Source organism: Platichthys flesus, chromosome 10, assembly GCF_949316205.1.
Source record: "Platichthys flesus chromosome 10, fPlaFle2.1, whole genome shotgun sequence".
NCBI lineage: Eukaryota > Metazoa > Chordata > Actinopteri > Pleuronectiformes > Pleuronectidae > Platichthys > Platichthys flesus.
The window spans coordinates 12,953,396-12,969,114 of record NC_084954.1 but is presented as its reverse complement, the minus strand read 5'-3'; the positions used below and the strand labels follow the sequence as shown (position 1 = coordinate 12,969,114).

Genomic DNA, 15,719 nt, shown 5'->3' with positions numbered 1-15,719 from the left:
GCAGTTTGGCAACTGATCCACATTTTCTCCCAATCCATGACCTCATCATCAGCCCTCTTCTCTGTTGTCCTGGCCCCCTGTGTTGACCTCAAGGTAATACAAATGTCAAACCTGTTAACTACAAAGGTGAGTTGAGATTATATGGATTTATTTTCCAATGAAAGAGCCATAAAGAAATAAAACTACACCGATTCAAGTGTCATCTGTTTTCGTGCCAGGGATATTGGGTCACATGTCACAGTTGGATTCCTCCTGGTGTTCTCAATGTATTTTCTTTCCACTACACAGAAACACCAGAGCACCTCTGTGTACTTCGCAGGGCACTGTGAATTGTCGTCCTCTGAATAGACAGATGAGATGCTCCCCTTTGGGCAAAGGAGTGAAAGAGTTTGTGCTGGTGTGAACTCCACTTCTCCATTGTGTGTGACAAAGAATTATAAGTGTGATGGTATGAGTAGATAGATAGATTACTTTATTCATCCCCGAAGGGAAATTAAGTAAGTATGCATGCTAGTGGGTGTGTGAGCATGTGAGGGACACCGGTGCGGGGACAGGAGGAGGAGTCCAGGTCACTTGAACTTGCCGAGCTTGTGGTGGCCCTTGAGTGCCGAAAGTTGGAGGACGTGCAACGTAGAAGGGGGAACGGAATCATGCGTTGGATTTGGACCCTGATTGTGTGTTTGGGAGTTGTGTATTCTGCTGTGCCTGTTTCGACTCAGGATTCAACCAGGTGAGTGGTGCATTGAATAAAACATGAACATTCATATTTTATATATTGATTCAGTTGAACCAACTTGTCTGACTAATCGATGTCTTCCCTCCTTCTATCAGGACTTTGTATCTGATCTCGGGTCCAGATGTGTTGCATGCTGGGACACCGACATCCTTGGCCGCCACGGTTCTATCAGTCCTCCCTGGCAGGGTGACGGCTGAATTGGCACATGGGGACACCAGAGTAGCCCAAACAGAGGACTTCCAAGGAGGTGATACTGCAGTTCCAGAAATCTAGAGTTGATAGACAAAATAATTTTTGAATTCTCTGACAGCTAAAGATCCATTCTGTTTTTAAAGGTCTGACCCGGGTCCTCACACTGCCTCCGGTGAGTATATCTATACCTTATTCTTTCTTCTCTCAGAAAATTTCTGGTATTTCTTTCCAATATGGAAAAATCAGTAATGATTTCTTAGCCTATAGTCACAGATTTCTAATAATTCAAATGCACCTGCTCCAGATTCCTGGCTCTATATCCCACAATTCCCTCTTTAACCTGACCGTGAGAGGCTACAGGGGGGACAGTGTCATATTCACAGACACCACCACCCTCAGCTTCAACCTGAAGAACCTCTCCGTCTTTATCCAAATGGACAAATCACGCTACCAGCCAGGTGACAACATCCAAGTCAGGATTGTCTCAGTCCAGTTGGATAACCGTCCGTACAAAGGAACAGTGCATACCGCTGTAAAGGTAGGTTTCTGTCATGTGTGTGAAAGGACAAAGCCACAGGCGCTGAATAGATTTCTTTAGCCCGGCATTGTGACGCCATGGGAAGCCTGACCGACGTCCCTCTGTCTCACGCAGGATCCCAGTGGGAATGTCGTGGACAGTTGGGCGTCCACAGGGAATCTGGGGATTGTGTTGCAGGAATTCAGTTTAACGCAGACGGCTCCTCTTGGACAGTGGACGTTCATAACAACAGTGAATGTATGGGTGATTTTTTGTTTCACTTACATTCGTATTTTATTTTTAAAAGACAAAAAAATGTAACCTCATGTTGTCTTTACAACAGGGGGGGACGAAAGAGAAAACATTCTTCGTGGAGCATCATGGTAAAAGACCTTTTTTTGTCATATTATTTTTGAAAATAAGCTTAGTGCATTAGTTCACATTATCTTTCTTCAAACAAAAGTGCCATGCACCTGCCCACCCACTCTTCCCACCAATTAGATCCCACTTCCAGTGCTGTTTTCAAAGTTACAGCTTCAAAAGCAAGGGGCAGGGCCAATCATCTGAAGTGCCCCTGTCCTGTCAGCAGTCACCTACTACTATATGAAAATGCAAGAATGTTTTATTTTCTAAGTTTATAATTATATGAACCAGAAACAAATGTCCTAATATATTTAAGGCCCATTTATGAGTCCCGATTTAGAAAAGTCCTAGATCCAGCACAGCTTTAAAGTACAAAGCCTTCTATTTTTTGGTGACCTTCCTTTGCAGCTCAGCATGGACACACTGCACCAAAAGAAGACTCTGTTCCCATTAACTTTTATTTGAAGGGATAGTTCATCTCATTATGTACTCAACACTATGCTGATTGAGGGATGGGTAAAGCGTTTGAGTCCACAAAACACGTTTGGTGTTTCAGGGGTAAACAGTGTTGGTGGTGACCATTCATCAAATATAACATCAAATGTTTCCGTCCAGGTCTTGTGATTACATCCAAGTTTCAATAAGACCCGACATTTAAATTAGACTCGAAACAGCAACATTTACACCATTTTCTTAACCATAACGTCCTCTGTTAGCCTGCTCCGGAGCCGTGTTCACCTTCTGCACACTGTTTACCCATGAAACTCCTAAATAGTTTTGCAGACTACAACACTTCACCCACCCCTCCATCGGCATAGTGGTGGTTAGTTTATGGTTGAATTTTCATTTTTGGGTGAACTATCCCTTAAGACCAGGTTTTAAATGCATCTTTAAATTGCAACAATGGTCAAACCCTGCAAAATGTATTAAAATGTACAAAATAAACCTGAATGTTCCTTATAGACCGTCATGAATAATGGTGAATCTTTCCTTCAAGATAAACTCACAAAAATGTAAACCTGTCTTTTAATTACTGCCTGATCCTTTACTTTACTACATCGTTACTCTGTAGCAGAGCGTTCTCATTTCGAAGTGATGCTAAAGACGGCGTCACGGGTCCTCCTTGGAGACGACATCTCAGGATCAGTCAGAGCACTGTGGGTTAAATTATGATCATTGCCAATAATCTATTATTTATAACATCTGCAATCTACACAAATGTTAATAATTTGTAGGGTTTTTTCTTCTTTAGATACCCCAGTGGACAACCTGTACACGGGACGTTATCTGTCTCTGTCTCTCTGGCACCTGAAACTATCCCTGCAGCTTCTGAGGACAAGTTGACACAAACCAAAGAGGTGAGGGTAAATTGTCCTTGTAGTTCATTCATGAAGTAGATAAACGGCAACAGTCGGCTCCCTGTCGTCTGATCTTTGTTTTTTCTTTTTCAGATCTATGGGTCAACACAGTTTTTCTTCAGCAAAGATCAAGTTAAAACCCTCCAAGCTTCATCAGGAAGTAGCAGTGATACCCGAGTGCAAGTTGCCGTCTGTGTTACCGGCAACTTGAAAGGTGAGATGGATTTAAAAACAGCGTTAATGTAATACTTATAGCCCTGTTTTCAAGCCATTGGCTGATATCACCTCTCGTCACCTTAGGATCTAAAGTGAACAAAACGGTTGAAGTCCAACTCATGAGGAACACATACCAGCTCACCTTCCATGATTTCCCATCGACCCTCAGACCATCTTTACACTTCACTACAACAGTTAGTGACTTGTTCCTATCCTTCTGTTCTTGTAGCAGCTGTTTTCATGAAGCTAAGAGCTGGACCTCTTTATCCCACAGCTGAGGATCACTAGATACGACAGAAAGCCCCTGAGCTCGCAGGATCGAACACACTTGGCTGCGTTTGAGGTCGATCAGAGAACGCCGGCGCTGAACTCAACCAAGTCCACAACTCTGATGGCACCAGTGCCCGAGGACGGGGACGTCCACATTAAGCTTGAGTTACAGGCTCAAGTGGAGATGCTTTTTATTCGGGTGAGTATTCGTTTTGATTCATAACACCTGGAATGTTGGTCCTGCGGGGAAAAGTGGCGTTCAGCGGTTTCGTTGTGCGTAAGATGGGTGGATTCGTTACACATGTTCAGAAACTAATTTGAATAAGTGAGGTTTATTTTCCTCTATGTCTGAGGAGAGAAAAAAAGCATCAAATCAAAATGATAGATGGTTTCTTTTCCAAAGACTGAAAGTTGTATTTTAACATTTATATATAACACTTCATATTTTTGTGTATATAACTTGTATATGTTCAGGCCAGATTCCAGTCCAGTGAGATGACTCTGAAGATCTACAACAACCATGTTTCTCCCAATGGTTCATATATTCAGATCACGCCAATAGCTGCCTTACCAGCACAGGTAAGCATGAACATGTGTTCTGTTACATAGATGATTGTGTTAGGTTATGTTTCATGGAATTTATTTAACTTTCAGGTCGGATCTCCTCTTCAAATAGAAGTCGAGAGCACCTTTAAACCTACTGCGCTTCACTTTGTGGTATGTTGAGTCAAATGTATTACATTTTGAAACCGAGTAGCTGTGCTGTATCAGTGAATTTAAACATTGCTGACATTTAGGCTAACTCTGGCTAATGCTACGCTATCAAAAATCACTTATTCTTTGCTGCTAAATACAACTGTTTTGGAGCGCTGAAGAAGTTGTTTCCTCTAATGCTGTTTAATTTTGGTGAAACTAATATACTTTAAAGATGTGGTAGTGGATTAGCACATAGATTAGAGTACTCGCTGATGCCCAACCCGGCATCTTCAGCAGTATCCGAGAAATTAACAAATGCTGGTATCAGTACCAGTACATTTTCCTATTGGCCTTTATATATTCCTTTATATATTTACCTTTCAATTATCTTTATCGATCTTCAAGGCCTGAGCAATTATTGTTGACTTTTCTCTTTATACAGTAGCTCCAACCATCACAGTGAAGCCACAATGGATGCTGGTGTATGGATCATTATGAGACATCATTTATTTCTCTGTGTGAAAAGCTTCTCTTATGTTGTTGTACTTCCAGGTGAGCGCCAGAGGTCAAGTGCTCGCTGCTGGAACAAAGAATTCCTCCTCTTTCTCTCTGACCCCAGCCCTGGCCTGGTCACCTGAGGCCTGCATCACCGTGTACTGCCTCCTATCTGATGGAGAGGTCGTCAGTGACACAGCACACGTACCCATCAGCCAACACAGCCATGTAATTTCATTTATTGTGCTATCACTATTGGTGGACAACTGGTTGACAATTCTTCGGGACATGCCTATGATTGTGCGATTTTCTTTCGGCAGGTCCCTCTCAAGTGGAGCAGTGACGAGGCTCGGCCAGGTGAGCAGGTTTCACTCTCCGTCAGCGCTGTTGAACCCAGGTCTCATGTAGGAATTGCGGTAATGGGGATGCATGAAGACAACACTCCAGAGGATGACCTGGACTTTAAAGTGAAGCAGGTACGGTAGCTCTTAAGCTCTAAAAAGACTCACTCTCAGCTATATTCGGGCTCCCCCTACAGGTGGGATGCTAAATTAAATGTGGCAAATTCGGTTTGGGGTCTGAGCTTCCCAGTGCACCAGGATCTTTGGTGTTTGTTGACAACCGGCTAACTCAGAACCTGACAAGGTTGCACAAACGGCGAGTTCGATTTATTTGTTGTGACACTGGAGTTAAAAGTAAAGCAGAAGAAGTACAGAATAGAGAAGAATAATAGTGTTTTCGCTGAACTAAAACACTGCAAGCAAGTAGCTGGTGCAGTTATCGCTTATGGCTTACTTGCCAGCTAATTCTATTGAAATGGGTTTACCTGTGGTCTGATGTTAAATAAACAAATCGACAACCTACACTTACACAGCCCAACATCAAGCAAGCAGAACACAACAAGACATGGCAAACAGGATAAAGTTGACTCTTTTAGCTTTTAATTTCCTTTGTAGCTGCCATTTTTGTCCACACTGAGAATAATGATATAAACCTAGCTGATAACTCCGGCTCTGGTAGTGGGTGTGCAACTCCAAAGCAGGTTGCAATGTTTCAGCATGCAACACCAGGGTTAGGTTATGGTCACAGGTATGCAATTGCAGGTCTGATTTCACCGAGTTAATCTCCATGTTAAGCAACGCTGCAGATTGTGCTCATGGTGCAGTTCCAGGCCTCCAGGGGACGCTGTGGCAATGCCAGTCATGCTATTCTCCCTGTAATAGTAACTTTAAGCCTTTATTTTAAGGTACAAAAACCACCTAGTGTTGCTTCAAAGCTCTTTTTTTGCTCTTCTTAACGCTGATCTGTGATTTTAAGTCACTTGAACCCAGAAGCTCCATGCTCAAAAGAGACAAATACATTATCTCTGAAACTTGATCTTCTGAGAACCTCCTTCACAAAGTCACCTGTTCAGATTCTGTCAGATTTGCTTCACAGTTAATTTCTATACACTGGTCTTACACTAACCTTAATCTTTTGTAAAGACACAGTTTTCCCAGTGAGATACTGTATTAAGTGTGTGACCACTACTAAACCAGTTGGTCTGGATGTAACTTATCTGTGTGCTTTGTTAGGCCATGACTCTTCCGTTTCTAAGAGCTGGTAACTCTAGTGTGTTGGCTGCGTGGCCTGAGGGGTATTGATGGATGTAGGATGGAGGAGACAAAGCCTTCACCGCTGTGGCTCATCCTAAAGATGAACTTTCCTCGTCTCCAAAGCTCTAAATTGTATCAGCTTGAACAGCTCGTTTATAAACCGATATCTCCTCTGGCCTGAGTTGAGACTCTTTTACACCTCACATCACCTGCCAAGACTTGACCTACTTTTCTCTAACGATGCATCGTCTGATGGAAGTCTGAGTACAGGCGTTAATGGTTGTCATCATCTAAAGATTATCTCTACAGTTGTATTGTTTTGCAGCTGATAAATAATGTATCAATTTTATTAAATTTGTTGTGTCTTTCGCATTACAGGAATGCCATATTTGGATGCTGACCAATGCTACACTGTACAAGCAAAAGCAGCCTGATGGACCTCGGAATGGTAGGATAATAAATAAGTTTATTTACTGTTTATAGAACATTTCATATGGCAAGCATAGATTCAATGTGCTTCCAGAGAAAAAGCAAATACAGTTTATAATCTGCTTTTGAAAGAAAAAACTGGTTTAGCCGCCCAGATCAAAGGTTAGAGAATTCCAGAGAGTGGCGTCATAACAACTGAAAGCAACATCAACAGAGTCATATTAACCGAGTTTATTGGATTTATTGTAAATACACACAGGTCCTTCAATTTACATTTACTTTCTATTCGTAGTCTCTCTGTTGGGCAAGCTGATTTAACCTCCAGTCTTCAGATATAAATACAGTCTGGGCTTATTCAGATCTCCTCTGACTCTTTTGTGGGGAGGGGTTTCAAAAGGCGACGTCCTATTGGTGGAGAAGTACTGGAACCACTGGATGGACTCCACGGAATCCTTGCTTTGGTTAGACACTTTTGTCAGGTGTGTACTGACACAGTACTTAGGGTTAGGTAGATTAAACCGAGTGATTTATGTTCTTGTATAAATACCGTGTCACTCTTTCCTCCTGTCATTTCCCTCAGTGATACAAATTGGACAAGTGTGAAAATCCCAGTGCCAGATGGTGTTACTGCTTTAGGAGCTGTAGCCCTGGTCATGTCAGACAATCTGGGTTTGGGCTTCACTCCTGTGCCACTTAAGGTAACTAAATACTCACTATGTGCCATTGTGTCCTCGGGATATTTCCCAGTTGTCGGGTATTTTCCAACTATTGTTTTGTTTTCTTTCTCGATTTCTGTTGTGCTTTTGTCTCTGCTGAACAGGAGATACAGGAAGAGATTTCTGCATCTAGTTTCAGTTCCTTCTAGGGCCAGGCGATTTTTTTTAAATCTATTACCGCAGTATCATTTTCTTAAATAGCAATATTAAAAATAGATATTTGAATTGTTGTCTTTTTAATTTAGTTTTGTATTTTCAGCCAAAATTGCTTAAAGTGATCTGTGTCCTCCTGTTTACAGATGAGTGTGTCCAAAGATTTCTCCTTGTCTCTGAATGTCCCATCGTACCTCATCAGGGGAGAGGAGATAGTGCTCCAGGTCGACGTCATCAACCATTTAGAGCAGGACTTGGAGGTCTGAACGAATGCATCCGTGGGATATTCCGGCTGAAATAAAAGCAGTAAAGATAATTGATGGATGAAATATTATTTAACTCCTTTACCAGTCGAAGAACTTGGCTAATTGACAATCTAAAATTATCTTCCAATAATATGTATGACTGTCAGATTTCATTAAAAGTGTTTTTTAAATTGCTTTGGTCTCTAATCTGTATGTTTTGAACTATTTTTGAAGATCCTTTGTTTTGCCAATCACTTGTAAAGCCCTTGTTGCATTTTAATTGTTTGAAAGGTGCTATATAAATCAATTTTGTTTGATTGATTGATTTGATGTCTAAAAGGTTTTTGCTTAGCTTCCATATGTTTCTCACTGCAGGTGATCGTGCTGCTTGCACAGAGTGCCGCCTTCAAGTTTGTTCTGGGAGATAGAAGCGATGTCTCTGTGGTAAATGCCCAGACACTAACCTTAGGGAGTCATGTCTCTGCTACAGCCTGGTTCCCCATCAGGCCAGTAGCTCTGGGTGAGATGGAAATAACTGTGGACGCCGTATCTGCAGAGGCCTCAGACAGCCTGGTCTGGACAGTCCATGTGAAGGTATGGTGTGATTGAAATCTAGGATACTACAGATGTTGTTTAGGGGGATAGAGGCAGTATAATATACAACGTGCTATGTGGCATATGGTTAATCCCATGTTAACGTGAACTTTCCTGTTTCTGAAGCCTGAGGGTGTCGAACAGTCGTACTCACAGACCCTGTTCCTGGAGCTGGCACCAGAGAGGCAGAACGACTCCAGATCTGTCTCCTTCTTCTTCCCACCAGATGTGGTGCCGGGCAGCCAGAAGGCCCATGTGGCACTGGTTGGTACGTCTATCATTTGTCTTTCCCTGTGGTGCCATTGGCTGTTCCATCTGAGTGCAAGTTATGTTTACTTTAGGTCAATCATGCATGGGTAATATGTGCTCGTATTTTCCTAAGTGTTTGGATGTGGAGCCTGGGCGTTTGTGCATCAAAGTCCTGAAAACATTCAGGTGCTGCGTGTTGGGAAATGGAAACAATGAAACTCAAACAGGAATGTTATGGTGGGCAGATTCAGAGCAGCTGTCAGGCTGGTTGGCTGCGCTCCACTCAGGTTGAGGGATGTTGGACGTTCGTCATGGTAGAGAGACAGGCTTCAGGTTTTTCTTCTGTTGAAGCCAAATTTGTGGTTTCTGAGTATTAAACATTGAGCAAATGTGCAAGATAGAGTATTTGTCCCTGCTTGCGATGGTGTTTTCATGACTGTGTTTCTTCTGACCTCATAACTTGTGATTCCAAAAAGCAATTTCAAAAGAGTGGTTAAACGTAGAGCTTTTTGTTTGGTTCATGTCCCCTCCACTAACATGGAGGAGGTGTTGTTAAAGATTCTATGACCAATACTACGGCCTGCCACTTAGTTGCAATCTATATGATTTTACTTCACTTTAGGGAGGCAGTCATGTCCTCCATCTTTATAGACTTTACGTTACATACGGGACAATACTTCAACTTTAGTAGTGATTACTAATACTTCAATACTTCAACTGTGGTTATAAGGCGGGCATTTAAAAACTGACACCATATCAAGTCTGAAGCACTGACCGTTTGTGACATGTCTCACCCGAAACTAGTAATAGCTTCTTACCTCCCTTCTCACAGGGGATCTCTTGGCCTTGTCCTTCAGTAACCTGGACTCTCTGGTGCAGCTGCCTCAGGGCTGTGGGGAGCAGAACCTGATCCACTTTGCTCCGAGTGTTTATGTTCTCCAGTACCTGAACATGTCAACTCTGAATGATGAGGAGATCAAGAAACGGGCGCTGGGTTACATGATTGAGGGTGAGTAGCATTTTCATGGTTTACTGGATCACTCATGGTATATGACCCTGTGTACATACTTTATAAAGTGTAATATTTACTAGTGTTACTTAGGCTCTACGGCTCATCTTCATGAAGATTATTATCTGCATGAAATTCAGTGATTTGTTGCTGAGTTTCACTTCACATGTCATGTTTTATCATCATGTTATATTTTTTGGTGGAAGGTTATCAGCGACAACTGTCCTTCCAACGAGAAGATGGATCTTTTGCTGCTTTTGGTGACAGTGACACCTCTGGGAGCACATGGTGGGTTTCCAGTGTCCTCGAAATCAAACAAGTGACAGGTAGTTCATTGTTAATCAGGTGAAGGCAGTGCTCCCTTGCTTCTGGTTTACTAGGACACTCAGAGGTGTTGTTCACGAGGGGTAACAACAGTAGGTTTGGTTTGTGGAATTAAACTAGAGGACGATTAGTGCTCCCTTAAAATCAGTCAAACCACACCACATTTCACACATGGATAGATTGTTCCCTAAATGACAAAAACGCCTTATCTCGTTATTTGAAAGAAAGTGATCCACCTCTTAGTCAGTGATTACAATTTTTCTAATGGATTCCTTTCCCATCCTTTCACCAAGTTTCATGGAAAAATCATCCTGTAATTTTTTTGTAATCCTGTTGATGAAAAACCGACAGGGGTGAAAACAACCTACTTCAGAAAGGTAATCAATCGCACTTTACTTTCCTATTCATGTTGTTTGGTTTGAAAAACTTTGCGACTTCTCACCTTTTCAACAAGGAGGTTACAACAGGACAGGCAGAAAGACTGACTCCGTAAAAAATTGGCAATGGCTGTGGGTTCAGTTTGGTTTGATGTTGGTCCTCCCAGATCCCCTTTGTGTGGGGCCCCCAAAATCAATTAATTGTGTTGTTGTATTGATAAACATCAAATTCACAAAGTAATCTCTCTGTCTCTCCGTCGTAGGCTGACAGCCTTCGTGCTGCGGTGCTTCCTCCAAGCTCAGCCCTACATGCAGATAGACAACAGTGTCCTGACTCGAGCCATTACTTGGCTCTTGAAGCACCAGGGGCCTCAGGGAGAGTTCAGAGAGGTGGGCAGGTTGATCCACACGGAGATGCAGGGCGGACTGGACAACAGCTCTGTGGCGCTCACCGCTTATGTGCTGATTGCGCTGCTGGAGGATGAGACCTACGCGGTATGTCAGTCGAGACGGTGTCATGTAAAGTATACGAGGGAGGAAACGCGGAGACACTGATGATCTCTTCTTCTGGTTCCTCGTGAAGAAAATGTACCAAACCAACGTGTCCCTGGCCACGAGGTACCTGGAGATCAAAGTGTCCAGTGAGGTGGTCAGTAACTACAGCCTGTGTCTGGTGACATATGCTTTAGCTCTGGCAAAGAGTCAGACGGCTGCCCCTGCTCTCGCCCAGCTCATCAGTAGAGCGGACTACAAAGGTAATTTAACAAGGGCTGTCTCAATATGGGGATACGCAACAGTCCAAGTTCAAACTGATATTTGAGATTCACAAGATGCATCCAATACTCTGAAACTGCAGTATTAGTGAAACCACGTGTTTTGTTGCAAAAAAACTAAAAATGTTTTGTTGGAATCCAAAAACTGTTGTTGTTACCAACCAGAAAACATTTGATATCTGCTCCTAAGCAGCCTGGTTTAGTTTTACAGAAGTCTAACTTGACCATCTGGTGAGTTGCTAGAACATTTTTCTGTTTGATATTTCCTATTATCTTGATCCATCTTAAAACTGTAATGACAACCATGTAGATCGATGTGGATGTTCTTTCCAATGAGCGGCAAGATAAATCTGTAGGAACATTTTATTCCAAAGATGGAGTCATGATGTGGGCGTCCTCTGCTGGCCTGAACTCTCGTGACTGGCAGCCGTACTCGGCGCAGATCGAGATGGCCTCTTACGTGCTGCTGGTACTTTTCAAGCGTGCCAGCCTCCTCGAGGGCTTTGCACTCCTGAAGTGGTTGAGTAAGCAGAGGAATCATCTGGGAGGCTTCAGCACGACACAGGTGGGACGAGAAAGATACAAATAGGATCTGTATAATTGTGTATGTCTATAGTATACTATGTGTATATATATCCAGCATTATCTCTTGCATCATGATATAGTATTTGATTGTTTCCAATGTGCGTCCTCAGGACACGGTGGTCGGCTTCCAGGCTCTGTCTTACTACGCAGCATTCAGCGGAGCCAACGCCATCGACCTCAGACTTAACATATCCGCTCCAGCATCTTCGTTCGGTTCTCTGTTTAGCATCAACTCTACGACTTATCGGATGTATCAAAGCAAAGAGGTAATAAGTCTGTGTGTGTTTTTTTTCTGTATTTCACGTGATGCTGTAGTGTCCGAGCTACTTTCAACCAGTTTTTTTTACTTTCCTGTTAGATTAACGCGGACCAGGATCTAAAGATGAACGTACACATGGAGGGAAGAGGATTTGCCATATTTCAGGTAGGGTATACAGCATTGCTTTTTTACTAAAGCTGTTAAAGGAAAACATCACACCACAACTCCAAACTACCCCCCGCAGTGCAGGATTGTTTCCATACTTCTGATTTACTCAGCTCGAGATGAACCTCAGTTCCACCAGCGGAGCATGACCAGAATAAATTGAAGGCAGCAGCCCTACATCATAGCTTCCCCCAGCCCAATGCTACCAACACACAGCTAAATGCTAATGTTTGGGGATAATAGAGGCTCAGCAATTACCATCTGGAACACATAATGTAGTAATACAGATAAAATCACTGATTGGATGATGACTGTGGTGACATGAAAATGTCTTCACTATTCTCAGAGTTATAACCTCAGCCAATTGTCTTCATTTAATACTTTTATGTAGAAATAGGTAAACAGATACAGATATCCAGATGTTTTCCATGACTCTATGCGATATTAGTTTTGTGACTATGGGGAGTACCATTGTGAACTGCTATAGTACAGTTAATCAGAATCAGAATCAGAATTCTTTTTATTGCCAAGTATGATTGCACATACAGGAAATTGCCTTGGTGTCGTTCATTGGTGCACTGAACATAAAACAACAATATAAAAACAGCAATATAAAAACAACATATACACAAAAAAACACAATATAGAAACAACAATATAAAAACAACATATACACATAAAACAACAATATAGAAACAACAATATAGAAACAACAATATAAGAGCAACAATATAAAAACAACATAAAACAACAATATGGAACAAAAATGGAAAAAAATATATACAGTACCAGAGTTAACATTAACTGTCCACTTTCAACACTATGTTATTAAACATGAGCATGAATCCATCCAGATGAACGTCTTTTACAACGTGAAGAGCTCAGCGTTGTCCCAGGATGTCAGACCCGCCTCTGACGAAGAGGCGTTCTCATTACATGTTGACGTTGCTGAGGGGAAGGAGCACAATCACATGCTGCTGTCTATATGCATGAGGTCAGTACTGCCACACAGATTTATTTACATACAAATTTACACCAGTTACGCCAGACCCTGAATTTAAATGACCTTGTGTTTTTGTGTTCTCCAGGTTAAAGGAGACTCAGGTGATATCTCAGACAGGTATGGTCATACTGGAGGTGGGCATGCTCAGTGGTTTCGGGCTGTCTCCTGGAGCCGCTGCCCTGACGGACCTCATCAGGAAGGTGGAGATACTGCCTGAGAAGATCAGCTTGTACATGGATTCAGTAAGGGTCTCATCAGCCTTTTGTCAGACTATAAGAATTTCAGGAACATTTGAGCACAAATTTGTACAAATACTTTTTCTAAAGCAAGGCTGTTGGAACAATCCGATAATCTGATACAAGTACAACATCCGTAAACGACCAGCACACCCTCATCTAAACAAACATTACCAAATGAACAAATTTCATTCAAATGAAAGATTATTTATTGTGTACAGACATTAGTTTGTCATCAATCACTTCTCTGGCACTTTGCAGCTCAACAAGTCAGAGGTCTGCATCGGACTTCCAGTTATCAGAAACCACAAAGTGGCCCATGTGCAGGACGCTGTGGTGCAGGTTTACGACTACTATGAACCTCGTGAGTACAACTTCACATTCTGGCTGCCACAGACCTTAAACATTTCAAGAATGGAAAAGCAGAATCTGGTTTCCAAGTATCCTGGTTATTTTTGCACATGTTAACAGTTTACACTGGTTGCAGAGAGCTAGTTGAGAACGTATCTTGTTTATAAGAAACCTGTGTATATGCATGTTTATATTACCTGGAGTGCTTCAATAGAATCCAGGATACTGTTGCTTGGGAGGTCGTTGTGAGAAAGCAAGACACACCTACAGTCACATGGTCAAAAACCAGGAAACTGGGATAAGATGATCCAGGTTTTTCATGTTCCATGTAACGTGATTTCCTTAATATAATATAAACTAGGCTACTAAAGCATATGTAAACACACCCTAAAATCTGTTTACTTTTTGTGTTGGACTGTAGCAAAAGTCAAGCTCTCTTAATATGCACAACAGTTTGATTTCACAGTGATATACACAGTGTGATTCTTATTTTACAGTATTATTTGTGATTGTTTCCTCTGTGTCTTAGAGAGAAAAGCAGTACGAATGTACAACTCCGACTTTCTTCACAACATGGAATCCTGCTTCTTCTGTGGTTCGGACTGTGGTCTCTGTAGACCTGGAATCACAGCGACAGTTTCTACCTCTCCCCTCTTGTCTCGCTCGGTAAACAGTGTCACCTACAGCTTGAGTTGCATATTTCTTGGAGTCATTGCTTTCCCTTCATTGTAGTCTGCATTTGTGGATTTCTTTTTAAAACAAAAAAATGTAAAGTAATGAATTGAGGGACATTTAGTTCAGTATGTAAACATTGGTATGCACTGGATCCAGTTTATAAGTTCTATATGAAATTTATTATTTCTTGACGAATGATTGTAACGTTTAGCATGTTGCCCGTCTACAATTACAGTGGGTTTTATTTTGTTATTTTAATGTAGAATTACTGTATTTGGTAAACTACCCATATATTTCATTTTTACTATTAATAAATTGTTTGATTTTAAACATTTCAAAACATATTAAAGCATATATTAAATCCATGTGTTCATTCTACAGCTCTCCTGCAGTTTCCAGCAACTGTCTGACTTTTGGGTTTGATATACGTCTACACATGACGTATGACACTCAGGACGTGAATGTGACACAGGGAAAGAAAATGTACGGTGATTTGAAATGAAATAAAGCCTCACGTTACCCCTGTGCCACATCACGTAACACTGTGCCAGAGGAATGTGAACTGACCTGCAGACATATGCACACGTTTAAATCCTCCCAGCTCCCGTATCATAAATTCTGAATGTGATTTGTACGATTTTTACCAACTGAGTTCGGTCCACAGCATATTTCATCTTGTACAACGCAAATGTTTCACACCGCATTCTCTTGAATGTGACTGCTTTTCTGACTGTGGTAATCAGTCATCTCACACAGGCGGGATTTTACTTTGAAGGTAACAATAACAATATTGAAATCCTGAGTACCATGAAAATGTATTTCCTGCACCAAGGAGGTTGTTTATGCAGCTGTCTGTTTGTTTGTTAGTTTGTTTGTAAGCAAGATGACGCAAAAAGTGCTTGACGAATTTCCACTGAACTTGTTGGAATGATGCATTATGGGTCCGGGAAAAACCCCATTGCATTTTGGTCCAGATCTAGATTAATGGATAGATCCAGGATTTTCTTTTTTTTCTTTTCTTCAGCATTACAAGATAATGACATTTTCATCCAAATACAAATACAAATCAGGGACTGCTGATGCACGGGGGCTTTTGGGCCTTGGTGGAAATATGCACGCTCTTGATTCTATATGTGTT

At 41.7% G+C, this 15,719-nt stretch overlaps 1 protein-coding gene across 1 annotated transcript; it reads left to right on the top strand.

Moving 5' to 3' along the window:
- Positions 1 to 36: 36 nt before the first annotated feature.
- Positions 37 to 14,928, top strand: LOC133962053 (CD109 antigen-like). The gene is made up of 33 exons (XM_062397488.1): positions 37 to 93; positions 720 to 730; positions 832 to 983; positions 1,072 to 1,100; positions 1,233 to 1,466; positions 1,581 to 1,703; positions 1,789 to 1,828; positions 2,881 to 2,965; positions 3,061 to 3,166; positions 3,260 to 3,380; positions 3,467 to 3,576; positions 3,657 to 3,851; positions 4,127 to 4,231; positions 4,307 to 4,369; positions 4,901 to 5,071; positions 5,164 to 5,319; positions 6,817 to 6,886; positions 7,265 to 7,346; positions 7,448 to 7,565; positions 7,883 to 7,996; positions 8,357 to 8,575; positions 8,702 to 8,843; positions 9,657 to 9,833; positions 10,040 to 10,121; positions 10,798 to 11,029; positions 11,118 to 11,289; positions 11,682 to 11,872; positions 12,003 to 12,158; positions 12,251 to 12,316; positions 13,171 to 13,310; positions 13,405 to 13,561; positions 13,817 to 13,919; positions 14,436 to 14,928. The coding sequence occupies exons 1-33, from the start codon at positions 37 to 39 to the stop codon at positions 14,636 to 14,638; spliced, it is 4,182 nt and encodes a 1,393-aa protein (XP_062253472.1). The 3' UTR covers positions 14,639 to 14,928.
- Positions 14,929 to 15,719: the final 791 nt, after the last annotated feature.